This window comes from Labrus mixtus, chromosome 18 (assembly GCF_963584025.1).
Source record: "Labrus mixtus chromosome 18, fLabMix1.1, whole genome shotgun sequence".
Taxonomy (NCBI): domain Eukaryota; kingdom Metazoa; phylum Chordata; class Actinopteri; order Labriformes; family Labridae; genus Labrus; species Labrus mixtus.
Genome location: NC_083629.1, coordinates 16,045,481 through 16,072,585, shown reverse-complemented (window position 1 = coordinate 16,072,585; position 27,105 = coordinate 16,045,481). Strand labels below are relative to the sequence as shown.

Sequence of the window (27,105 nt, the reverse complement as noted above, 5' to 3'; positions counted from 1 at the left end):
ATGTGTTTACTATGTTCACCATTGTAAACACCAAACCAGCGGTGAAGGAAGCCATCAGGCTAAAGGCCTTTCGGGCTTGGTTAGCACAGAAGTATCTGGAAACAGCTGACAATTATCGGGTGCTGGGGCTTCAGTGGTTGCAAAAACCAAGGTCTGGGAGGAGTTCAGGGAGCCTATGAAGGGGGACCTTCGGTTAGCCTCAAAGAAATTCTGGCAAACCTTCCTACGGCTCAGGAGGGGAAATCAGGGCTTTCCCTAGCTTTTATCAGTCGGGGTTGAGAACTGCTGACCGGGACTGGGGATATTGTTGGGTAGTGAAAGGAATACATGGTAGAATTCCAGAACTCAACACATCCTCTAAAGGGGAGGCAGAGTCTAAAGATCTCGGGGAATTGGCCTTGGAGGTCACTGAGGTAGTTTAAAAGCTTCTCAGTGGCAAGGTGCCAGGTGTGGATGAGATTTGCTCCAAGATGCTTAAGGCTGTGGACATTGTTGGGCTGTCTTTGCTGACACAACTCTTCAATGTTACGTGGAGGTCTGGGACAGGACCTGCGGAGTAGCAAAATGGGGATGATTGTCCCCATTTTTATAAAGGGGGACCCGGAAGGTGTGCTCCAATTCTGGCTTGGAGTCCACCGGGAGATTGTCAGGCGGATTGGTTTAGAGCCACCAGTAATGCTGGCGTTGTATTGGACCATAAAGGAAAGGAACGATCTGAGCCTCAAGGCAAAGCTCTCGATTTACAGGTCGATCTTCATTCCAACACTCACCTATGGTAATGAGCTACGGGTAGTGACCAAAAGAAATCGCAGACACCAGCAGTCAAAATGTGTTTCCTCAGGAGGGTGGCTGGGCTCTGCCTTAGAAGTATGGGCGAGGACCTCAGACACTTGGGGGACTTTGCATTGGAAAAAGCCAGTTGAGGTGGTTTGGGCATCTGAAGGATGCCTCCTGGACGCCTCCCTTTGGAGGTTTCCCGGACACGCCCAACTGGGAGGAGATCCCGCGTATAGACCCAGAGCTCACTGGAGGGATTATATTTCCCATCTGGCCTGGGAACGCCTTGGAATCCCCCATGGAGGAGCCCGAAAAACGTTGCTGGGGAAAAGGAAGTCTGTGTTGACTTGTTGCCAACACGACCAAGCCTCCGATAAGCTGAAGAATATGGATGAATGGACGGATGGAGAGGAGCACCAAAACTGCAATTCTTCCTGAATGAAACATGAAAGTGATTGTGTAGATTTTTCATGCAGTACCTCCAATCTGAGCCTGGCAGGTGCTAAAGTTAATGTCAGTGGACAACAAAAGATAATGAATTAGGAATTATAGTCAGGGAACCATGAATGTTCTTTCCCATTGTTGTTGAGATAATTTAGTCTGGCCAAATGTGGTGGATTTAGCAACAAAACAACAATCTATCGAGTGTAGCTAGCGCCATGTAAAATTGGTTTACATTGAGCCAGTTTTCTTATTTTGCAATTACAAATATGTATTTTAAGTATCATGCTCACATGACTGGCAGAAGCAGATTTCCTTGTCTAACTTAACCCTTTATTTGCTCCTTAGACTCCCAATGCCTCACTCTTTGTCACCATCTTTACTCTTTCACTGCCCCCGCAGTCTTCTGCTCTGCCTGTGGTGTTCTGGATTAAAGAAAGTCTGTTGGGAAGACGTGGCATTAAAAAACTCGGTTCGTGTGTTCGACTGTGCTGCACGCATTTTTGTCTTTGTATCCGTATGTAGACCTAAGAGGAGTATGAGTGTGCAAACATGAGTGATCTCATGTATGTAAATGTGAAAGACGTTGTATGTGTGAGAAGCAATTGCCACATCGGAACGGAGTCAGTGACACAGCATTTCCGCTCAGAGAATGAAGAGTATTGACTGCACATCATAAATCAGCTATTCCAACGATGACACTGTGAATAGGCATTGGAGAGAAATGACCGGAAAGCGAGACAACGGCCACAACACTGTCATGAACTTCTCTTCACAGTTCCTGGACAGTAACGACCGGGCACGAGCGGGAACTGCCCCTCAAACAAGAGTCCCCTCTGAGCGAGGAGAAAGGGGGACATTGTAGGCAGGGACCCAAAGGTCGTCACGGCTGTCAGGCCCAGTCTCTGTCTGGACTCCTGCTGACTCACTTCTTGTCCCACCCGAGGAGGTCCAGGACTAATTCGTGTACGTCTCAGGCCACCATTAGTCAAACATTAGTCACGGTGCCCATTTAGGTGATGAACATGAGGAGAGTTTCTGCTCTCCAGACACACTCTGGGGCCCAAATGTGGATTTCTCAATCCCACTGTGACCCTGATGTGATTACATTTCCTCTCCCTGCTGGGTCTCCCTGCTCTCTGATTCTCTAGCAATGACGGGCTGGTGGAGTCCTGCGTCAGAGGACTCCCACTTAAATGCCATCTAGCTTTCGCTCAGCTGACACCAGATCTTTGCCTGATAGAAAATCTTCATCCAACAAACAGTTGCCCTTCTTGGCTCCTCCCTCTTCTGCACAATCCAAGGCCTTATTGAAAGGTCAAGGCAGATTGGCCGATGTGTTGTCTGACCTTTTATGTTTCTGAGAAAGAAAAAAAGTTTCGTACCATCTCACGCCTCAGACATTAGGTGCGGTTTTCTTATATTGTTGTGATAAAAAAAATCTGTTGACTCAAGCTGAAAAAAACAACTTAAATACCTGTGGTTTTAAACTAGAAAAGTGTTTCCATTAATCTGTCCAATATCCCATATAGCATTTGCAATTCCAATGCTTCATAAAGACACACATTTTAAACAAATGTGATTTAGTTGCAATTATTGTTGTAGTTCTGCTATGATGCCAACATTTTTGGTGATGCATGAATATTTTTAGTTATTTAATTCAAAATCTCTTAATATAAAATCTCAATTGCATTGCATTGCATTGCATATTCAGTAACTGTCTTCTTGTACCTCATGTCATGCATAGTGTGGGATTGTACCGATTGGGATTGTGGAAGAACAGAGGTTTATTTTCTATGTATTTGGTGACAGTATTCATATTCTAATTAATTGTATTTTTCATGTAGGATGCTATTTTTGGCAACTTGATTGTATTGATTGTGTTTAATTTTGTGACACGCTGATGGGTTTATAAGACATCACAAGAATAGTTTTTGTAGTAATTTCATAGCAAGAGAAGTTTTTTTTCCAACAGCTTGTTCTTAGACAAAACTTTCTGCAATCTCGGTCAAGCTTAAATTTAACGTTTTATAAAAAGGTTCTCCTTTTAGACTTTTATTCGGTGTAGCTTTCAACATCTAAGTCCATGCTTATGTCCTCAAACAACCCTATCATCAGTTTCACCTATACCTCTCACAACAAATGAAGGCTGTCCCTCTCTGGAGAGGCATTAAACCAGCCAGGCTCTATACAATTTCTGCCGCTCATTGTCATCAGTTCCTGTGATGCATGTTTTTAGGGTCGAAACAAATTCTCCTCTGGGTAATAAAAAAAAGAGACAGAATACATTCTGATCCACATTTATGAATATCAAAGCTTCTGTGAGGAACGTCAGGTTTGCATCCATTTCTCGGCCCCCAGTGGACAAAGTGGTTCCTCTTATTGCTGATCTCGTACCGTGTGTGTAAATACTGTTTTCTGATTTAAAATGTTTTATCTTTGAACAGTCTCTGCTGTGGGAAAAGCATGGCAACAAAGGGCAGCGCACTGAACTCACTTCATCTGACCGTCTACCTGCAGCTGTGGTTACAAGCATGAATCAAACTCCTCACAGGAGCTTTAAAATGAATAATGGCTGAGTGCCATTATGGCTGCTTCGGCTTTAGGGTCTTGGTAATGTGAATTTTGCTCATTGTCATGGCTTAACGGAACAAAACGGAGCCATTGTGGATTTAATTAGTAACACCTGCGGTTTTCCTCGTCAAAATGACTGCTGGGAAAAGGTCTGGTGGTCAAACTTTGCGGTCCTCTGATTTAACCTCTTATTATATGTATAAACGGCACTGTTGGGTTTGTTGTTTACATATTTGATGACGGTCACCTAGGCCTAAAGGGCAATTTAAATAAATAAGGCATAAATCTGCAGTAAGTGAGACAGTTTGTGGCTGTCTTGGGACGTCATGTTTTAACTTGTTCTTAGTCACCGCCTTTAAAAAAATAAAATAATGAGCAGCATATTCAGTACAATAGGATTGCAAACAAATGTTTCATCCCCTGACAAGAAACCACAGGGTCGTGTTTAATATGGAATATTACAGTGAGGGATGCTGAGTTTCCATTTTAAGACGAACTTTTTAGAACCAAGGGCGACGCTTGCATGGACAGTGTTCCTTTGTATTCTAATACCCCCCCAAAAAAATCTTATGTACATGTTTTCTTCAACATTATCTGCTGGACTGTGGTGGGGTAAGAAGCCTGATGATCAGCCATGATTTTTCCCCCCCCCCAAGGATTTTAATTTTACATAGAATTCATGGCAACATTGTCAACTTTATCCCAGAATTCATCAGTTTAATGTTAGTGATGAGTTTAGACCTCTAAGTTGGTGTGGAAGTTAACCTAAACCCTCGACTCAAAGTCTGACTAATAATTCAACCTGCTGCAAAAATCGAAATTCTCTACCTAATGATGGAAATACAAGTTTTGTTATATGATGGCACAAGTATACAAACAGCAGCTAGATTTCTTATTGATTCCCCTTTTACATTGTAAGAGAACAAATGTGTAATATAAATGTTGGCTTTAATGTCCTCCGGTTAACTGACTCAAACACACACACACACACACACACACACACACACACTCACACTAGAATTGGTGTATTGTGAAAGTCACAGGCCAGAAAAAGGTATGAGAGTGTTGTGTTGTGACTAGTTTTCTAAGATAACCATGTTTGTTTAATAAAGCAACCTCTATTTGTACAGGACACAGAGCTTTCAATTAGGCAGACAATTCTTTGACATAAAGGGAAGATTAACTGTAAAGGAGTTAAGGGGATATTAGCGCTACAATGTCCTACGGTTTCACATTTAATTCAACACACCATAATACAGACCTGTCAATCATATCTGGATCAAAACCGGTATCCAAAGAGAAATTAATTGTATTGGGTACAAAGAGTTTCTTGTGTGTGGAAAAACGGGGTTTAGCTCAAAGAAATGAGAGAAAGGGAAAAGGACAATTTAGGATTTGTAAACCTTTCCTGTAACTCTCAGAGGCTCAATAGTCTCCTATGGTGAAAAACTGTAAAGCAGGGACCTGAGGCATGGAAAGAAACAGAGGCAGGGTGATTCAGTGAAAGTGAATGGCCCTGACTCCCCTACCAACCCATCACTGAAGGGGGGAGAGAAAGAAAAAAAAAAGAAAAAGAAAGGAGCAGTGAAAGGACGGAAAGAGGGGGATATGACTGTGACTATGACTGTGTGTGGGAAGAGAGAGGGAGAGGGGAGGGGCATAAGAAGTATGAACTTGTGTGTGATTGAGCTGCAGGAAGCATTAAGAGGAGAAACGACTGCAGACACAACTCGTTATACTCACCCTTTTGGCTTTTACAGAAGGACGAGTGGCCTTATGGGTCCTCAGGAGGGACTTTATCCACCGGGTCACACGTTTTCTCCCGCGCCCCTTCACTCCTGAGAGTTGTCTTGTTCGATAAAAAAAAAAAAAAAAAAAATCCGGAGCACTCAGCTTGAACCCGGGCTGTTTTTCCTCTTCCCACTGTGCGTAATTTCTCTCCCAGACCGAGAAGAAGGCGACATCACAACACCACGAGGACGAGGAATCAGGAGAGACATAAAGCAAAACTGTGGGAAACATGAAACCCGTCTTGGATATCTGCTTGGTTTTCCTCATGCTGAACATCCCCGGCGTGCTGACCTTGTCCACACGTAAGTAGCACACAGATGTCCATCGATGCGCAAAGTCAGGGTCTCACTGTGGCGAATTAAGGGTTGGGGTATGGGGTGTGTTTTTAGTCCACTAAAATCAGTTTAATCCATGGGTCAACCAAGGATCTTACTGCAAACAGCTGTATGTGTCACTAACCTATACTCTAGTATGCATCTTAACGATAATACAAAGTTGGATTTTGACAGCAGGTTATTACTGCAAGCAAACACTAAATAACTTCCAAGAGCTATTAAACAAATATTTGTTCCATCAATCATTTCTTAGAACACTTTCTTAAGAGAAATATAAAAGGAAACAGAGAACATCACACAAGTCATAATGAGGCAGTAAAGTGTAGGCTATACTGTTTTAGAAAGTTTTTAATCCATGCAAAATGTGTCGATAAACTTCAAGCATCAATCGCTGATAATTGAACATTTCAGTGGTTAATCATGGGGTTCAAATATGCCGACAATTTAAAAGTCTATTAGCCTATGCAGTCATAACAAAATCCATAAAAGCTATGTTAAAGCGACCATGGCTAAAGGATTTAATCACTAAATTAGAAATATAAAAGTAAAACAACAAAATTGACTGGCTATGGAAGGAATCATTCTTGAAGAAGGATATGTCTATGAAACTGTACAAAAACACTAAAAACAAAGATATGTTAATTATAGTGGCATGAGTTTAGTTCTGCTCGAGGTCTGTGCCTGTTAAAAGAAAGTTTTTGTTCCTTCACAAATAAAGATTTGTTGATTGATTGATAATCTTAGGATGGTATTTGTCAATAGCAACATTTCAAATACGACATATGCCATTAAATGACTTTATCAATATGGGATAAAAGCATTATTCATAAGCAATGAAGAGGTTATTATTAGAATGATGAAATAGTTGTCTTAGTATGTTTTTCAGTGCTAACATTGCTTAAAAGTTTAAAGCCTTGATGATATTTTATGGCCATAATATTGGGTAAAAAAATATTAAAAAAAAAAAACCTCAACGCCACTTAAACTCCACTTGAGGATGATAAAGATAAAGGGTTTCTATAGTTTGTATAGGAGGGTAGAATCTGCACAACTTTATGTAAAATCCATGCAGGCACACAGAAGACGATTCACAGGAATATCTAAGTGGGGAAAAATATATTCCCAATGAGAAATAACAGCTTCTTTTTCTAAGCCGCCTTACATAATGAGGCCTCACTTGCTTGTGAGATACTGCACACTTAAAGAGAAGTACCAGTGCCACTGTGTCCACCTGACACCTTGTGTTATTGATGCTCTCCTGTCGAGGTCTAGCTGTTGTATCCCCGCAGAGACAAAACTCATCTCCCAGGAGGCTGAATTTCAACAAGTCGGCCCATAATTCGTTTAACACATGGAAGGGGTGAGAGGGCTTCACGGACCGCAACAAAACAGTGACATCACTCGCTCGGGTTTTGGAGAATGTTAACCGGCAGCTTAATGCACAGTAACATAAATAAATCAAAGTTATGTCCGCTTCCCCGTTTAAGTGGCTGGATTAGTTTTTATGGTGAGCTCACTGGCGGAGAGCAGCTCCTCTGAAAGGATCTCCTGTTATTCATCCTGTTTGAAAGGCACTAATAAAAGAAAGTGTAGTTTCAGGGGCTTAGAGGAGACAATGGGCTGTGATCCCAAGCTGCCCTGCTGTTTATTACAGGGCCTAATTGGTCGTTACTGTTTTATTCACTGTAATAATGAAGGGGTGCTTCCCCTGCCCATACTGTGTTTTGTGGTTTGCAGATGCCACTGAAATAAAACAGTTTGAATGTGGAACTTTTCTTGCCAACATGTAATTAGATTTTAGTGCTGCTCATAATTTTGAGTTTATTTGTCAGTGAATAAAGAAGTATTTATGTTGGATGTGATAATATCATTCTGAGTATTTTACCTTTTAAACACTTGAGAAGCTTTTCACTAAAGATTCAACTTAGTTCCCTCTTTGTCTTATTTTTCCTGCGTGTGCCTCGATTTATGTGAAGTTTCAACAAATATATCCTCTCTCCAGATTGAAGGAACAGTTTTATGATGTAAAATGCTAACGGTAATAAAACAAAAACACATACAAACGCATGTATTTCATCTCTCTCTTAAGTTGCTGTTGCACGGCTCATTGTCACTAAATGTTGCGTGACTTCCTCCACTTGGCTCGTCCACACCGGGCCCTCAAAACGGTTTCACATGCACGTCTATTGTCGAGCACACAGAGAAAAGTTGACGCTCTCTTTTGAGCTGCTGCTGCTGCGGATGAGAGGAGTGTGGATAGTTCTTTTAAGACGCAGGAGGGGAGGAAAGCGTGTAGCTTTTTGAAGACTTGCAGCATTTAGAAAAAAAGTGTTTTCAGTCCATGAAAATGTTTTTCGGAGTCCTCCGTCTTTGGCCAAATAATTCCCCCCTCTGTATTAACGGAGCTGTGCTTCAAACAGCCTCTTCAAACAAATAACATTTACAAGCCATTTCCTCCAGTGAACGTGTCAAGTAGAAACAATAAACAGCAGTAATTGTGTCTTTCACTGTAGTGTTAAATTTGGCGTCGGGGGGGGGGGGGGGGGGGGGGGGGGGGGGCTTCTCTTCACCTCCTTACGCCCCAAATACATAAACACTGCTTGTTATTCAACTGGATCGGCATATTATTGGCTAATCACTGCACCCTTTGAGTTCACTGTATCCAGTCACAAAAGACAACCCCCCCCCTCCACACACACACACACACACACACACACACACACACAGACACACACAGACACACACACACACACACACACACACAGACACACACACACACACACACACACACACACACACACACACACACACACACACTTTTTTTGGCCTTTTTGTTTGTGTTTGTTTGTGTTCTCGTGTGTGCAAAAAAAAAACAACTGTGCTGAAGTGTTGTGTCAGGGTTACGATATGAAAATCAGTGTGGAGATACGGCTGAATGAATTTCTTCAAAGGCGGCTCCTCCATGAAAGAGAACACAATGTCTGTCAGCGTAAGAACGCTGGCAGCTGAAAAGACATGGCCCCCTGGCGAGGATTTGTAGTGGTCTGACAAAGTGTTGGTGCGCTCAGCGCTTAGTCATTTCTGCACCCGACGTCATCTTACCTCCCTGTTTTTAACGGGAGGGCTACCGAGGTGGGCAACATTTAAAAAAAAAAAAAAAAAATCTTCGATCAGACGAAATATTTTCACTCTTGTGCCGTGTTTACATGTCGTGAGAGCAAAAAGTCTGCCACTAGTTTCTTGTTTGTTACTTTAGAAGAGGAAATGTTGTTTTTTTTCCCCCCCTGGGAGGCCGCTGAAAAAAAATGACGTCACATCAAGATCATTCAGAAACACAAAGCAGTAGGGAAAGACTTGCCGGTTCCTTCGATGGATTTCAACCTTTCCTCACGTTTTATCGTGTTGCAGCACAAAATTCAACCTCTTACATCAAGCTATCTTGACACAGGTTACCTAGGACTATGAACATTTACTTTGGCCTCGATTGTCTTTGTAGTCTCATACTGTAACCACAGCTGCATGCTGGGACTGTAGTGCAGAAACTAACCACAGCATTCACATCCTGTTTAGTAGCAGTCGTGTTGACTTTGTTCTTATGGTTCTCCTCCTGAAGTAGACACCGCATTTCGTTTTGCAAAATAATTTGAATGCAAAACCTTGAAAATGAGGGACCTGACAGCTATTCCAACCTGCTTGACTGTCAATCTAGTAATGTGGAGTGTTAAGAGGCTCCAGTGACACACTATGTCACTGCTATAAAGCTTAGGGGCATTCAAAAGTGGGTTTTTAAAAAAAAAGATGGTCAAAATCAAAAATCAAAGCAGCGGTCAAGATATTCTACATTTTTCAGTAGGGCGAAGACCCCCCAAACTTGATCCTACATATCCAATAATGCACCTGTACTAGCTTCTCTTATTAGAATGCCTTTGCAGGGTAAACACTCATACCTTTAACTCCAAATGTACACGTTTTTTTTTATCCAAACCTAACTCATACCTTTGATGACATCACCGTGACGTAAGGTTTATTTTCGTAGCCTGAGACATCCAGACCAGAACTGAAAAAGGACAAATGTTGTTTGCATGCTGAATATATAAGAAGAGTACATTAGGATATGTGCTTTAAAGCACTCAACCACTCTCTCCTTCTGCCCCCTTTCAGATGTAGCACTAATCTACCCCCAGGACCCCGTCCTCCGCATGGGGTCCAACTTGACCGTCAGCTGCTGGGTCCATCCCGACCTCAAAATCCACGCCAGCTCTCTGTTTTGGACGCTCAACGGTCAGCAGCTGCCCAGCTCCATGTACAAAGTGCTGAGCCCGACCAACCTCAGTGTGACGCTGGCAGGACTCAACGCCTCAAGGCAGACGTCTGGAGACAACCTGGTCTGTCACAACCACAAGGGGCACATCCTGGCAGGGTCCTGCCTCTACGTCGGGAGTAAGTTAAAGTTCTTCAGGTTTTTTTTGTTTTTATGTTGAGCTTTGTTTCATGTGTGGAGGTTCATCATTTTATTGAATAAAAGAAGGGTTTGAAAAGGACTGAGAGATGCTGCATGAATATAAAAGATTGATTGCATACCACAGAGGTAAAGGGGGGGAGAACAAGTGAGGGAAAACAACAAGTAAAGGGTAGGTTTTTTTAGTGTCCCAACACAGTCAGGTTGTATTTTATGTTTAGTATTCCTGCCTTCAGGCTAGTTAGAGGCCTCCTGTGTGGTCCATTACTCGCACTATCACTCATAGGCCATGGGTCACTTTAGAAAGACACGTGTTTGTACTTCTGGATTTATGAGGACCAGTATTTACATGATTCATTTCAAACCATTGACTTTATCCATTTTTTATTTATTTATGTCACTTATCTGTACTTAGGCGATCAAAAACATATTTAACTGTTTTATTTAGTGACAGTCAAATTAGTTTTCTCATTCTTGGCCAGAAGCAGCTTCCTTGTAAAGAGTTTGATGGAAAGACGGTAAATATTCTAATGTTTCAAAGTTTTAGCATGTAGCTTAGCTTACTTGAACTTTTAGCCTTTTTTTCATCCTTGCTGTCAGTTTCCCTGTAGAAATGTGTTCCTTGCATGGATTAAACAAAGGAGCTATAGCATATTGGTTATGTGTGCGTTGGAGGTGCTGGTTTGTGGGTTTGGACACGATAAAGCTAGGTATTTCCCTGTTTTTCCAGACAATGTGCTAAGCTAAGCTAACCTTGACAGCTGGCTTTCGCTACCAACTTCATGTACAACAATCCCCCCCCCCCTCCTCCAAAAAAACCCAAAACAAAACAGCAGCAACCAGCAACCAGGGATGTTTCTTGTTTCACTACTTTAACAGCATTTGATTTCATTCATAGTCTTGTTCACATTAGTTGTAAACAAGGCAGATTATCTGAACCACTTTAACTCCGGATATGTAATTGGGGTGCCTCCGGCTCGGTGGTGGAGTTGGTTGTCTCTCAATCAGGTTGGGGGGGGTCAGATCCCCAGCTCCTGCAGCTACATGTTCCATGTGTCCTTGGTCAGGCCAAATTGCTCCCGCTGTTACGTCAGCAGTGTATGATATATGAATAAGTAGTAGTATGAGTAAAAGGATTAGACTAAATTTAGATAAATATGTGCTTGATACACACACACACACACACACACACACACACACACACACACACACACACAAGGAGATGCAGTCAGGATCCTAATCTCTGTGCGACACTGCTGTTGAGCACCTTGTGTTCTGAGAGACGAGGAATGTTGGCAGGGATCCTGAGTCTGACCAAATCAGAGAGCACACACACACACACACACACACACACACACACACACACACACACACACACACACACACACACACACACACACACACACAAACACAGGAGAACACACCAATTAAGAAAAAACAGGCCATTTACTGAGGAACATCACCGGTGGGTGCATTACACTCAGGACGACAGGGCTGAAGTAATGGCTGGAGGTGACTTTGTAACCCTCAGTTACCCTACTTCCTTCCTCCATCGTTTTCTTTTTCTACCATCTCTTCTCTGTATTTTCTTCTTCTTTCTCTTACTTATTGTCTCTCCCTAATTTTACCATCTGCCCCCTCTTTCTGCCCCAGTGCCGCCAGAGAAGCCGGTCACTCTGACCTGCTGGTCCAGGAACACCAAAGACCTGACTTGCAGCTGGGCTCCAGGAGGAAAGGGAGAGACCAACATTAGCACGCAGTACAGACTCAAGTACAAACTAAGGTATATACATGAACACACACTCCACAGACTCTGACAAATCAGCTTTTTCTTGGAGTTACTGAGTTAACTTTTCAACCTGATAGATGTGATAGATGTGCTGATCACCATTTGCCACCAGCTGACAGCAAATGACCTTATGTTAATAATTAACTTGGTAGCTATATCCAAATATTGAAAATGTGCGCTATCTAGTTGTAAAATAGGGGCTAAAATTGATCAATCAATAGTACATGCCCTCTTTATCATTCTATCACCTCCTCATTGCTATGGTTACGGGGATGCTCTCTCTGTCACTAAAATGTTTTTTTCACCAGAAGATAAGGTCATACTATTCTTTTGTTGAAACCTTCAGTACTCTCATATTAGCTTGGGAAAGCAAGTTGGATGAGGGCTTAACCAATATGTCATCATTTTGAGCAACATGTTTGGTTTTGGTTGCCACAGTGTAAACTTCCCCTAATGCAGTAATGACATAGCGTGTATGCTAAAATTAACCTTACTCTCCATATAGCGTCATCCAGGAGGGACTTTAGCAGAGTGGGGAAAGCTGGGCTAACTCCATGAAATAATGTAGTTTATGAAATCTTTTTAAAAAAAATACAGTATGTTCCTTTTAAAAGTTGTAAAACCAGTGTAGGAGCCTGAACATGGCTTCAGAAGAAAGGAGCCGAACAAAGTTGTCAGCCATGATGAAATGTAGTGATTGAGGGATTTAGTCAAAAATCTGTTCTGGCAGGCCATCAACCAATGATCTTGAGGAGCCTAAGAGAGCTCAAGAGCTCCCAGGAAAGTAGGTGGTTAGTGACTGAAATTTACAGATAGATACATGCAGTAATATGATGTACTGTACATGCACAGAGAGAGAGAGAGAGAGGAGCTCAAGGTGCCAGTTCCCCCGGTAGTCTAAGCCTATAGCAGCATAACTAAGAGCTGGTCTACACCAGCACCAGCCCTAACTATAAGATTTATCAAAAAGGAAAGTTTTAAGTCTATTCTTAAAAATACAGACTGTGTCTGCCTCCCGGACCCCGGCTGGAAGGCGGTTCCAGAGGAGAGGAGCCCGATAACTGAAGGCTTTACCCCCCATAGTACACTTGGAGACTGTAGGTACCACTAGCAGGCCCGCATTCTGGGACCGTAATGTTCTCGAGGGACAGTACGGCACTAGTAGCTCCTTAAGATAAGATGGTGCCTGGCCATTTAGAGCTTTGTAAGTGAGAAGAAGGATCTTGAATTCTATTCTAGACTGTATAGGGAGCCAGTGCAGAGAAGCCAAGACAGGAGTAATGTGGTCCCTAGTTCTGGTCAGTACACGAGCTGAGTTACAATAATCCAATCTGGAGGTAACAAATGCATGAACTAGTTTTTCTGCATCATTTTGCGACAGGATATTCCTGATCTTGGATATGTTACGAAGGTGAAAATAGGCTGTTCTTGAAATTTGCCTGATGTGAGAGCTAAAGGACATATCTTGATCAAATAGAACTCCTAGATTCCTAACAGTGGTGCTAGATGCCAGGCTGATGTCACTAAGGACAGTCAAATCACTAGAAAAAGTCTCTCTGAGGTTCTTCAGGCCTAGCACAATAACTTCAGTCTTGTCTGAGTTAAGTAGCAAAACATTTCTGGTCATCCAGGTCCTAACGTCCTTCAGGCACGTTTCTAGCTGACATAACTGACTGGTGCCATCGGGCTTCATTGATACATAAAGCTGAGTATCATCTGCATAACAATGAAACTGTATGGAGTGTTTCCTCATAATATTTCCCAGAGGAAGCATATATAATGTAAAGAGTATTGGTCCAAGCACTGAACCTTGTGGGACTCCATGGCAAACTTTAGTGTGCATAGAGGACTCATCATTAACATGTACAAACTGAGATCGGTCTGATAAGTAGGATTCAAACCAACTTAAAGCAGTCCCTGTAATTCCAAGTAAATGTTCTAGTCTGTATAATAGGATCTGATGGTCAATGGTGTCAAAAGCAGCACTAAGATCTAACAAGACAAGCACAGAGAGAAGTCCCCTGTCTGAAGCTAGAAGTAGATCGCTTGTAACTATGCCAAGTGAATGTGAAATGAAGTAAATAAAACCAGCCCTGGGGTTAAAATGGGTAAAATGTTCTACTCCATGTGCTCATTGTTCCAACTGAGAATCATCATATTTCATAACATGTTACTTGGTAGTTTCATGCCTCAAAAGTAACAAGACGCAAGCTTAAGCTGGGCTGGAAAGAGGACAAAATATTTGATCTCTTTGGCAGACCATGATCGTAAAAAGAAAATAGAATATGTTCAGCAGTTGCTGGAGGGTGAAAGTGCTTTATTTAGAGAAAAGCCAAATTTTATTAGAATTACAAAAAAGCTTCTTCTTTTTTTTTGTCTGGGAACGATACATTTTGAAAATGAGTTTCAGATGGGTTGTAAGCTCTTTTCACATTTTTAAATAATTAAATCAGCAGATACAAAAAACAAAAGGGAAATGACTTGACATGCATTGCCCATAGGGTTGCCAACTGCATGGAAATGACTTACGGCAGTCCGCTTAGTGTAAATAAGGACTAACTAAAACCACTTGTGCCAGATCAACTCTTAACCCCGAAACACATACTGCAATAAATTCGACATCACATGAATTATTCAAGGATTAATATTTTCTGTTCCCCGCCAGATGGTACGGTAAGGAGAAGGAGTGCGAGGATTATACTCATTCACAGCCGTACTCCTGCAGCATCACCCGGGACCTGCATCTCTTCACACCCTACGAGATCTGGGTGGAGGCCTCCAACCAGCTTGGGCAAGCTACCTCTGATGTCATCACTCTCGACATCTTAGACGTGGGTGAGTGTGAGAAGAGGTGAACTTTGACACTCTTTTTTTTTGTCTTCTGTTGTTTTTACAGCTTAGATCTCTGTGTCAATGAAGCCTCGGGGCTCTCACGCAGGACAAATGATACAAGCCTTTTAGACTCGTAGCCCATTAAAAAACAATGCAGAGGCATATGGCAAAGACTTGTTCATCGTAAATCACTGGCAGATTGAGTAAATTTCCCCTCTTTGAACCATTATACCCCTTTCTTTAAACCAAATGCTCCCTTATTAGTTAAAGTTATTTAACCTTCCTGCAGTAAAATGCATAAAAAACCCTGATTTCTTATATTGTTTGAGCTGTGTACTTACAATATGTGAAATAACTCAAACAATATTCACACACAGAGGAATTTTAATTTTTATGAAGCAGTGCATTTGATGTAATTGACCTGTCTTGCTAAGAAACACCTGGTGATATATCACAGAGTGAGGAGTGGAATATGGTGAAATGTTTACAAAAGCTGATCCACACTGATTTTGAAATGTCGTAAGGGTGAAAAACAGTTGAAGACATCATTTTTTATTTCTCTCTTCCGCCTGTCCCTCATCACTTTGACTGAGATATACATACCGAGCGACGTCTGGCAGCAACCATTAGTAAAGCCTCATTAAAGTGGGTTCTAGTTTAGAATCACATTTTCAGTGCAACAGGAAAAAGAAGAATGAAGCAAACGTAAATAAAAGCAAGTAGGTTGAAGTGACTTCCCAAATTAAATGAAAAAAATAAAATAATGGATTTTCCATCCATCCATTATCTATATTGCTCTCCCGTACGGGGAGGGGGGGCGGGGGTGCTCGAGCCGATCCCAGCTTTCATTGTGTGAGAGGCGGGGTACACCCTGGACTGACATATAATGACTATATAAAAAAATAAAAATAAATATAGAGACAGACAAGCAGCCACACTCACATTCACACATACGGCCAATTTAGAATCAACATGTCTTTGGACTTTAGAGAGCATGTCTTTGGACTGTGGGAGGAAGCTGGAGGACCCAGAGAGAACCCAGTTACACATACACAGTCCACACAGAGAGGGCCTGTCAGATAGAGATTCGAACCTGGAACCTCTTTACTGTGAGGCAACAGCGTTAACCACTGCACCAATGTAAAAAGCCCTCAATGAGTTTTCTCCTGGTTAAATAAAGTTTGAATATAATACAAATCTTATCCAGTCAAAGTCATCAATGCAAATCCTCGTCTAGCGAATTTGGCTCTTGAATGCAGTTTTTGGATGAATATTTTTTTTTTTGTAAAATGAGCTGATTTGAAGATGAAGTAAGACATTTAAGCAAATGTGCTTATTTCCCCCTGAAGCAAGAGTTGGATGAGATTGGCATCATGTCTCTCTGCGTTCACTTTGAAGGTTAGCATTAGCTGAGCGTTGAGACTGTACTGTAAGCAGGGGTTAAAAGCAACACAAAACATAAAAGCTTAGCTTCCAGCATCTCATAAGTGTTTTAATTATCATGTTTTTACTTGTTTTATGAAACCATTAAAAAAAACCTTAGCCTTAATAACAACAATTTGTGGTTTTACAGGGAGATAAGTGCCAGAAAATTTCTTTCAGCGTTGAATCACTGAATGTAGCCACGCTAGCTGTTCCCTGCTTCTGTTCTGAATCCTAAATATAAGATTCCTAAAAGAAACGATCATGCCTTTACATAGAACTGCAAATATGACAAATAAAAATGTTACCATGCTATCAGGCAACTGAAAACATTCAAATGCTTCTCATCTCGCGACCCCTCACATGATCTTGTGTCCAGCAGGTTGATAACTATGACTAACTCCAACTTTAGCCTCTTGAAAGTCGAATGAGATTATCATTCCCCATGCAGGTATTCCTGTAGCTTCCTGCTCGTAGGAGCTGAGCTATGTTTCCTTTTAAAGCTTTGTTCTGGGGTTCCTTGCCTGGCTTAGTGCTGTTTAAGCAAACGGAGCATGCACCAAGACAGATTCTCCTCTTTTCTCATTATCCCCCGAAAAAAAAAAAAAAAAAAAAACACCCTCGCAGTCATACACACATGCAAACACACACCTGGACAGGCGTAGGTGTTTGACAAATGGAAACGCCCTCCCCTTTGATGAGCACATTTTCTCTTTACTCATGCTCACTGGACACAAAAACACACACACACGCACACACACACACAGACACACACACACACACACACGCACACACACACACACGCACACACACAGAAAACACTGGCTAGCTCCTTTTATGTAGCATTGGAATGTTCCTGACTGATCCCCGGACCTAATCCCGTCTCTGAGACGGCTGCAGACCCCCGAGGCCAGAGGAGTTTGAGCTTTGAGGCTTTAAGACTTGGACCTGAAATAATACAACATGATTAGCTTGGAGCTCTTCACCTGGTTGACTCCTGACACGCTCCAAACAACGTGTGTGAGAAATGTGCTGAGAGAAAACCATATAGAGTTTGAGAGGCGAACATGTCACGAGCGAGGAAACAAGCTTCCATCAAACTGTAATCCTTTTCCGTTCACTAATGTATGCACACACACACACACACACGCACACACACACACACACTCACACCTGTTTACACACCCTGAGGGCAGGGCAGGGCCCGGTAACAGTATAGAAACACACAGCCAGGCGAAGTGTAGGCGGTTTCTGGACTCGTGTGTATTCGTTTTGTTTCGCTCAGGTTGCCCTGGCCATTCTTGAGTCAGTTTCCACAACAGTGGCGGGTCATAAAACACAGCAACCACACCTCGCGGCGTCGAGCTGCCGTGAGTCACGTCTACGGTCATGTCTAATCAGTTATGAAGGCGAGGCGGAAACACCTCCAGTTTTCTCTGCATTCCACAGTCACGGGGGGAACCCTCTAAACCAGGAGACGAGAGAGAACTTGAATTAAGTGTCAGACTGAGATGATGATGTGATGAAGAATGACACAACATATGTTAAGCATGACTCAGCTGTAATTTGACTTTAATGTATATGTTGTAAAGGAACAGTCCAAACAAAAAATGCTACGTCAACATTTTGCAATTCTTACCAGGGCTTTCAGCGTTAACTAGTCAATCGATTAATAAGGTCTGAAATGAATGCATTCATAGTTTTTAATAGCGATTAATCGCACGCTACCTTTTGTCACTCCGTGGATAAGCATCCGCAGTGTCTCCCTGTAGTCATAGCGATGGAAAAGGACACTGCTGCATCTTTGAATGTCTCAAGTGACTTGAAAAAAAACCTCTCTGCCAGCTCAGCTGACGAGTCAAAAGTAATGTCCACCTTATGACATCAAACTTTTCACTTTTTTACTGCTTCTTTGAACTGTTTTCATTTTGATTTTGATCCATAACAAGTTCTTTTTTCTATGGTTAAGTTAGCATCGTAACCTTCGATCTACCAGAAGGTCCTTACTTTATTTAAAAATCAGTAATAATTACAACAGCAGGTAATTTACTCTCAGCTTAAGAGAGTACAAAAATGTCAAATAAGAGCCTAACAAATTTTAATTTCAAACATGCAAAAGAAAAGTGATAAATCACAATTAACTATTGAAATGTAAGGAATTAATTGCGATTAAAAATGTAATCATTTGACAGACAGCTGTAATTCCATCAGTCTTGTGAAGGCAATTGTTGCCTTTGTTGCCGTATTGTCCACACAATTGAATCACCGTGTTAAACAGTAGGAGGATATCATGAGCTCTCTTGAAAACTTAAACAAAGGTTTATTTTTTTATTTTTTTATGCCTTAATTTAGAGATAGGACAGTGGTTAGAGTCAGAAATTGGGGAGAGAAAGACATGCAGGAAAGGTCACAGGTCACAAATCGTACCAGGGACGTCCGCTTGGAGGATTATAGCCTCCGTACATGGGGTGCTATCAGCGCCCCTCTCAGAAAGATGAGGGAAGTGGTAAAAGAAGGGGGACAAAAAGAACATAAGAAAACAACTCAGCTTTATTATCTTACTTTTTAACTCGATAGAGGCATGTTTTTTTGTGCAGTTTGTAAAGTAAAAACATGCAGGTGCAGCAACTGTTTTATTAACTGGAGCACTTTGACATTTTTTACCATTAAATTTGATATTTTCAGAATGTGTCATTAATTAGGACAGCTATTTTCTTCAATGTAATATGTTTTTTGCTATAAGCTATGACTTTAATTTCCTTACATTTTCCCTTACTTTTATTTTGAAAATCAAAATATTCTTGAAGAATGTTTAATGCGTGCCGCAATCTTAAACTTTTCCCTCCTCTGAATCGTTCTCGTTTACGTCCTTCCCCTGGGTCGTCTAGTTCGTTTACTTGTAAAGGATGACATTATGAATATGAACTCACGTTGATGCTGCATGATTTTTGGTCTGTCACCATGTGTTTGTTTGTCGAGAAACATAATAGTTATCAGATGAAAAAGCCTCTTAGCCTCAGACTCACACAAGTCAACTCTTGGAAAGCCCTCAGGACCAAGAATCCCTCCACTAACACACAACAAGCCTCCAATGTGCTCCTACACATTAAGACATCACTCCTACTACTTTAAATTGGAATTGAATGGATTGCTTGACCCTGCAAATATAACCCTGAGATGAAGAAAGAAGCCCCTAAGCTATGGAGCGTTGGATGAAAATGCTAATCAAGGCCATCTGTCCACCAGAAGTGTATCATTCAGATCTTTGGATAGAAATAAACTTGTAAATGAATGTAAGTTTTTAAAAACAACAACCATGTGTCCCCCTCATGAATTCTCAGTTTGTATATTTCTTGCACTGATTATGACATAACAGCCCCCCTCCCCTCAAAAACAAGCTTCAACTCCTTTGATATGATCTCAGTGAGTGGGTTTACATGGACTTCAGTATCCTGGTTATTACCCTGAGTTTTGATCATATTCAGGATGTGGCATTTACATGCACACATTTATTAACGAACTACAAAACTCGTCACTCTAGAATAAGACGCTCTCGTTGCCGCCACCATGTTTGTTTTTCTGATAACTGGTAACTTGGCTGAGGCCTGCGCGGTAAGTCGGCAGCTGTCAGAAACCGGGGTAAGGCGTTTTTTCGAAGTTCTCCAGCTAGCTGAATTGTGTTTCTCTAAACCAGGACAAGTGCTTATCCCGTTTTCTGAAATTGGGATATGATTTTTACATGCACAACACAAAAAACAGGATCCTTAAAAAACCTGACCAAAAGCTGGATACTCAAGTCCATGTAAACGTACTCACTCATGTCAAAGACATTTATGTATCCTTATGATCAACAACTGGTTAATGACCTGTTAAATATGTGCTCTACAGTTACCCTCAGCTTTACAGAGCGTTTTAGTATCTTTCAGCTCATTGTTTTGGTTTTCAGACCCATTTTATTGTTCACTCTCACAGCTCCTATTAACCTTCTCTCAGCAGCAGACAGGAGCTTCTTTTTAATGAAAAGGCTTTGATTTTAGAAAAAGAAAAAAAAAAACAGAGCAGCAGAGTTATTGAGTAGCTCGGGAGCATAGTGGAGTGTTTAGAAGTTATAATAAGTATTTATAATTTTCTAGCACGTTACAAGTGGAAAGTCTTAAGTCTCAAACAATATGCAAAAAATGGAAATCGAACTTATAGAACACACTATTAAGGACTTGATGGACAACTCACAAAATAATCATCAGAATAATTGTGTCAGCATTCAGTTAGTATTATTGTAACGTCAGAGACTATTATGGACCTGTTTGGATCCATCCTGGGACTGACTTGTTGAAGGTGGATTTAACGGGATAAGGGCTGCATTAAATCTTTATTTTGAAAATCCTGTTCATCATTAAAACATTTTTTTCACGTTTTTTCAGAGACCAGGAAGATGTACAAATGTCTCAAACCAAAAGACATTTGGTTTAGTATCACTAATGACCAAGAGAACTAGTTAATATTCATATTTGGCAAGGGAGAAATATTTTAATGTGGTGGTATTTTTTATTTTTCATCTTTTAAATTCTTCCTACTTAAAGACCCTTTCCATCTCCTCTCCCTCCAGTGACCACAGACCCTCCATCAGGTGTGACAGTCAGCCGTGTCGGGCTGCTAGAGGACCAGCTGAGTGTTCGCTGGGAGGCCCCGCCTGCTCTCAAAGATTTCCTGTTTCAGGCCAAATACCAGATCCGCTACAGACTGGAGGACAGCCAAGATTGGAAGGTAAAGGACAAGGACACACATAGTTGTGAGGACATAAATCTCTTCTCTTTTGTCTCTCGCAAACGCGCCGATAAAAGCGATGTCCCAGCTGTTTCTCATCCTAATGCTGTGATCTCCTCTAATCTACTCTGATTGAGGCCTCCTCTGCCAGATGAGTTAATAGCTGGGCTGTTCGAAAAACTTTCATCAGTCATGAATCTACAAGTACGGTTTTGATCAGGAGAAAAACACAGGCCAGAGCCACTGTGTATACTTGGGCTCTAACTTTTAATGAATGAAAAATACAGTGTGGGACCTTTAGCTGTGCAGATGGCGCTTCCCAGAACTCATTCGAGTCCTCTGGGTACGGGTGAAGATTCTCCAGTAATTAAGGGGGAATTACACCGATATAATATAAGCAAGTCTTCGCTCGCAAAGTGGAAAAGAAGGAAAGGCGGGGAGTGGAGCGAGGTGGTGGACGGATGAGACTTAAATCCGAGTGGCTTTAAGAGTTTGGTGGTGAAAACAAAAAATGCCGTTTCCCTCTGAAGCGGCCCTAATCATGAGGTCATGCTGAGGAATGGAGGGATACATCTCTGCTGTTAATGTCTTCAACATGGCTGCAAAGACACTCAGAGATTTGGCTTCCTCGTGTCACATCATTAGCCCTCTGATGCCTGTAATTTCCATGTTCTGGTTTCTGTTTTAGTCCTTCTTAACAAGTGTTTACAGACCGAATGCCAGGGAGAAAGTGGAGCCTATTAGACAACATTATTAGCTGCAGTTTCTTCCTCTATTTTCCTCTCTACCGCCTGTCTGTGTGTTTGAGTACCTGCGCACGCTCCTGTGTTCATTTCTCCCGTGTATCCAGCTTTGTAATAAGTAATAAAGAGCAGATTTTTGCCCCGCAGGCACCATTTCATGAAACTATTTTTATAAACACGCTGATCAGGAGCCACTAAACAATGTGGTGTGCATGCGATGTTTAGGTCTGTACATGGTTTGCGGTCCTGTTGATCCTGCCCTGTGTTTAAGTTTTTGCCCATTGGTATTTAATACTGCGGTCAGACCTCCAGCGCTCAAATCCTCCGTGTTTGTGTCTCTTTTTTTTTTTTTCCGCCTAGGTGATGGATGACGTGGGGAATCAAACATCTTGTAGACTGGCTGGACTGAGACCTGGAACTGTATATTTTGTCCAGGTACGTTATAACAAATGTGTGTTTTAGTCCATGTTAAAAAACAACGTGATTTAGTTGGCGTTTTGACGACTTTTTTTTTTTTGTATTTTCTTCAGGTTCGCTGTAACCCTGTGGGAATCTACGGCTCTCGTAAAGCCGGGATCTGGAGCCAGTGGAGCCACCCTACTGCTGCTTCCACGCCACACAGCGGTGAGAACACACACTTACACACACGTTTAATCTCCTCACGAAGGTTGTTCATGCTTTTTGGATCATTTTGGTCAGTTTTAAAGGAGCAAATTTGCCTCTAAAAGTCGTCACAGATTTTGGCTCACCACATTAAAGCAGCAGATTTGAAGGAGAATGAGACACACTTTTTTTTAAAACCCTTACTTTTCTTTTAGAACTTTCTGATTTATATTTGCAGTTTTCAAACGGTAGATGCTATTAGACGACATACACACTTATCTAATTATTACAAACATGATGGAATGAAAACAGTGACTCTTGGATGTTTAAGTTGCATCTAAAGGTGCAGCCCTCTGCCTGCGCACACTGGGTTCTACTTGAAGGTAGTTTTTAAAACTGTTTGATCGAACCGTCCTGCTTTATTCAGTCTGTGGTTGAGCACTGTATGGTTTACAGAATCAAAAGCCTGCGACAGGTCTACAAAGATGACTGCACAATGCTGCTTATTATCTATACATTCTATAAAACCGTTAAGAACTTTAAGAGCTGCTGATGTTGTGCTGCGTCATTTTCTAAAACCAGATTGAAAGTCAGATAAAACGTCTTTAATGTTAAAAAAAACAACTAATTTAGCTAATCACTGGGTTTTCCAGATCCTTGGCCAGGACAGGTTTGAGATGGGCCTTGTAGTTATTTAAAATAGTAGGGTCCCCCCCCATTCATAAAGAGGGGAACAACAAAAGGCAGATTTCAGATTTGTGTAATGACATGAGTGACCAGAGAAGAAATATGTGTCGAAGGTGGAACAATCAAATCTGCAGCTAACTTAAAAAAAAGTAATGTTCCCATTTATCAGGGCCTCCTTCTTTTGTTGCGTCCAAGGGCCTGAAGGCTTTGTGTACTCTTAATAGGAGTTAAAGTAAAATACTGATTTGACAGAGCCTGAACATCAGGCGCATCACAAGTGGAATTCAAATGAGTGGGATTAAGAGAGTCAAACACAAAACAGAAGCTATGAAACTTTCATTAGAAACAAACAAGCTTTCTGTTCTCAGAGAGTCCATGACAATTAGAAAGAGGTTCTTAGCCTTTATTTTTTTCACATAAGGAATTGGCAGTCATCCAAAATGTTGATGGATTATTTAGATTTGCTGAGGTCTGTGACAGTAGGTATATCGGCTTTATCTTTTCTGACTTTGAATTCGCAAAAACAATTGCACAATCGCCTGAAGACTAGCCAGTCAGAGTTCTGGTAAGTTCTTCTGGCTTTTGCCCATGCCAAGTCACGCTCATGCAGAAATAAAGAAGACGTGAAATGATTTCAGTTGTCAGATATCCTTAAATTGTAAAACCTAAAACCGGGAACAAAGAAGTAGCCTACAACGTTGTAACATTTTTTGCAATGGAGCGTGCTTGCCAGTGAAAATGGCCACCATGTGAATATGGTCAATTACACAAGAATCTTTGTATCGCGCTATTTCTTCTCCCTCGATTGATGAGATTTTGTTCAGAAATGGGATAGGGGTTGAATGCGGGGGAAGGGGGGCTGTCAGTGAGTAATCACTACTATCACAACTAGTAGGAATGATGGACACAACTAGGATAAAAAAAAACGTTAGAAAACAATGAATTTTCCTTGAATGGTTTCCCAGAAGATACTATGAACGCCAGCAATTATTGGATATGTCCTAGACAGATCCAATGGAGGTCAGGGGGTAGTACTGCCTGAACATTTCATGGCTCCAAGTGTATCTAATACTGGCATAGACATAGAACATATTCACAAGAGTGTATTTTTCAAAACTCATCTCACTTCTTTTCGTCTGTTTTTATTTTCTCCTGCTGACATGAGCTTGTTTTTTTGTTGTTGCTAAAGAGCACAAAAGGCCTGCCTGACTCCAGCCTAATTCTCTCTCTTTCCGTCTGTTTCTCTTTCTCTCTCTCCTGCAGAGCGGTTGATGTCGGGCTCGTGTGACTCGAAGTCGAGCGGGGACTCAAACTCCACCCTGCGCAGGGAGCTGAAGCAGTTCTTCGGCTGGGTGCGGAAACACGCCTACGGCTGCAGCAGCATGTCCATGAAGTTGTACGACCAGTGGAGAGTGCTGATGCAGAAGTCGCATAAAGCTCGCAACCAGGTAGGTAAGCATCACGAAGCAGGGACTCGCAGACGTCAGGCTGCACAAAGTATACACGGAAAAAATCTGTCCTGTGAATGCTGATTTGTAACAGATTTTTTTTTTTATAGGTTCTTCAAGGGGATAAATCCTAGCACAGGCTGACTTAACAGAAAAGAAGACAAGAAAAGGAGTGTGTGTGTATTTTTATCTGTGTGTGTATAAGAAGAGAGATTGTTTTCTTATACTGGAATTATAAGACATTTCGCTCTGGACATTTTGTGCAAATACCAGCTGTGGATACGAGAGGACATCCAAGGAGGAACTGTGGGATTGTTCTTCTTCTAATGCGTCTTTTCCTGTCGACATGAGAACTGTGTTTGGTGTAAAAAGGTGCAGCAGAGAATGATGGACTCACCACAGATAATCCTGGTATAATTTTTTTAGAAAAAGAAAAAGAGACAACAAAGACCACTCAGATTTCTCAAAGGATGCCACTGCATGATTAAAGATTTTACACATATTTGCTCTAAACCTGCGCAAAAAAAAAGAGATGAGAACACACTTGGACGCGTTGCCCAAGCCTCTGAAAGTATTCAGGGATGTTTTATTTGATTTCCCCCGCGTGGATCCAAAGCACCATCTAGTGGCCGTTTAGCATCCGAGGACATTCCAAACCCAAAGCTTTCACTGTTGTTCTATGTAAAGAGAAAAAAAAAAGACCAACTATCGCCCAGTATTTTTAATTCATGCTTTGTAATAAGAGTGGGAAATGTGCCAAACTGGTTCAGCCAGTGTTCATGTGTTTCTGAGTGACAGTATGTATGTGACTGACACGTTGGAGTGTGTGTGTGTGTGTGTGTGTGTGTGTGTGTGTGTGTGTGTGTGTGTGTGTGTGTGTGTGTGTGTGTGTGTGTGTGTGTGTGTGCCTGTGCCTGTAGACGTTTCACTGTCTTTATTTTTGTACTGAATTGTACCAGCATATTTAAAACTGTATAAAGTTATGTTTTATTTCCTAAGTTATGTTTAGTTAGTAAAGACATATTAATGACTGAAGTTGTTAATGATCTTTAACGTTGTAAAGAAAAAAAAAAAAAGGCTGACAAACAAACAGAGTTTGGGAATGACTTGTGTGAAAGTCCGATACATGATAAACAGACCTCTTTTTCCTCATATGTGGACAGTACGTTTCTTGGTCTCCTACACCTAAAACATCTTCCTACTTGACCTACACCTGTTGTGTTATTGGTTACAAAAACACAATCCATCAACCAATGTAAAAAATAACATTAATGACACAGGCTTGGACTGCTATGGTCAACTAGAGCAAACTTTTAAGTAAGCCAAGGGGAATCAAATTGAATCTTGCACATCCCATATTAATTTAGTTAAAGGGACAGTTGTGTTTAAGAATAAAGTGCCAAGTCAAACACAGCACCTGCATTTAAAGGTACAGACACGGAAACAGCCTGTCCTGAGCAGGGCTGAAATAGAGGGGTTTATAGGCATGCTTAAATACAGGATCAGAATGGATATTTAACGAGACACTTCACACAGTTTTTGGGGAGCTCTGAGACTTATTTAAAGTTGTTGAAAAGGAGTTTAATATGTGACCTTTAATTTAGGTAGTTTTTGGGTCCATGAACTTTCTTTTCATCGATTTTGTTGATATTTCAGAAAGAACTCCTGGAAAACAGACAGCCAGACTGAAAACATTTGCGATTAAAATCAGAACTCAGTCACACAAAGAGCTTCATATCTGTACTCAACTCAAATGTATCGCTTCACAGTTTTGCAAATGTATCAGTGCAAATCAATACAGTGGTTGTATTCCCTCCCTTTACTTGCTGTATAGCAGGTTCCTCCTCCTGACAGTGACACAGCAAAGTCTTATCTCTGAGTGTGTGACCACTCTGAGACACTGGTGCTTAATATTTAACCAGTTCAGGATTTAAACATGATCATGGATCTGCTGTTATGGTTTTAGTGACCTTTAAGTTCAGTGATGAAAAAACCTTAGCACTGGCCTCAAAACAGTTAGATAGACACACCATCCCATTCGCACACTGCTGGCAGAGGCTGCTTTGTAAAGTGACCATGAGAAGTAACTAATCCCATTCATACACATTCATACTCCGCCAACAAAGCTGCCGGAGCAATTTGTGGTTAAGTGTCTTGCCCAGGGATACATCGAACATGTGGCTATATGGAGGTGGAACATGGACAAATACTCACATAACTATTTCAATTTAAGTAAACTCAAGAGTCCATGAACCCACGGACGTTATCCTCCACAACTGATTTACCAGCAAACAGAAGAAAAACTGCAGAAATGTTCTTTGCCGTTTTTAACATTCATTGTCTTTGATGGTTTGTTTTGCTGTTGGAAGGCAACACTTGGCATGTTGTTATTGTTATCTTACTAAATTTGCAAAAGTTACTTTGGCAGGCATCTTTTAGA

General features: G+C 41.4%; 1 protein-coding gene across 3 annotated transcripts; it reads left to right on the top strand.

Moving 5' to 3' along the window:
* Positions 1 to 5,457: 5,457 nt before the first annotated feature.
* Positions 5,458 to 25,817, top strand: crlf1a (cytokine receptor-like factor 1a). 3 transcript variants are annotated; one of them, XR_009676437.1, is made up of 10 exons: positions 5,458 to 5,885; positions 10,080 to 10,358; positions 12,031 to 12,160; positions 14,832 to 15,001; positions 21,027 to 21,184; positions 22,288 to 22,362; positions 22,458 to 22,551; positions 24,481 to 24,665; positions 24,776 to 25,531; positions 25,586 to 25,817. XR_009676437.1 is itself a non-coding variant. In XM_061062962.1 (9 exons), exons 1-9 carry the CDS (start codon positions 5,813 to 5,815, stop codon positions 24,797 to 24,799), a joined length of 1,188 nt encoding a protein of 395 aa, XP_060918945.1. In that variant the 5' UTR covers positions 5,458 to 5,812; the 3' UTR covers positions 24,800 to 25,817. The 3 variants fall into 3 exon arrangements, 2 of the variants coding, with proteins under 2 accessions (XP_060918945.1, XP_060918946.1); XM_061062962.1 differs by having other exon boundaries at positions 24,776 to 25,817; XM_061062963.1 differs by having other exon boundaries at positions 24,481 to 24,669; positions 24,776 to 25,817.
* Positions 25,818 to 27,105: the final 1,288 nt, after the last annotated feature.

Excerpts from the sequence above, each read along its gene's own strand:
- crlf1a (XM_061062962.1), top strand. The coding sequence starts at position 5,813 with ATGAAACCCGTCTTGGATATCTGCTTGGTTTTCCTCATGCTGAACATC. Across the intron at positions 22,363-22,457 it reads GAACTGTATATTTTGTCCAG|GTTCGCTGTAACCCTGTGGG; the intron begins GTACGTTATAAC and ends TATTTTCTTCAG. Across the intron at positions 22,552-24,480 it reads TGCTTCCACGCCACACAGCG|AGCGGTTGATGTCGGGCTCG; the intron begins GTGAGAACACAC and ends TCTCTCCTGCAG.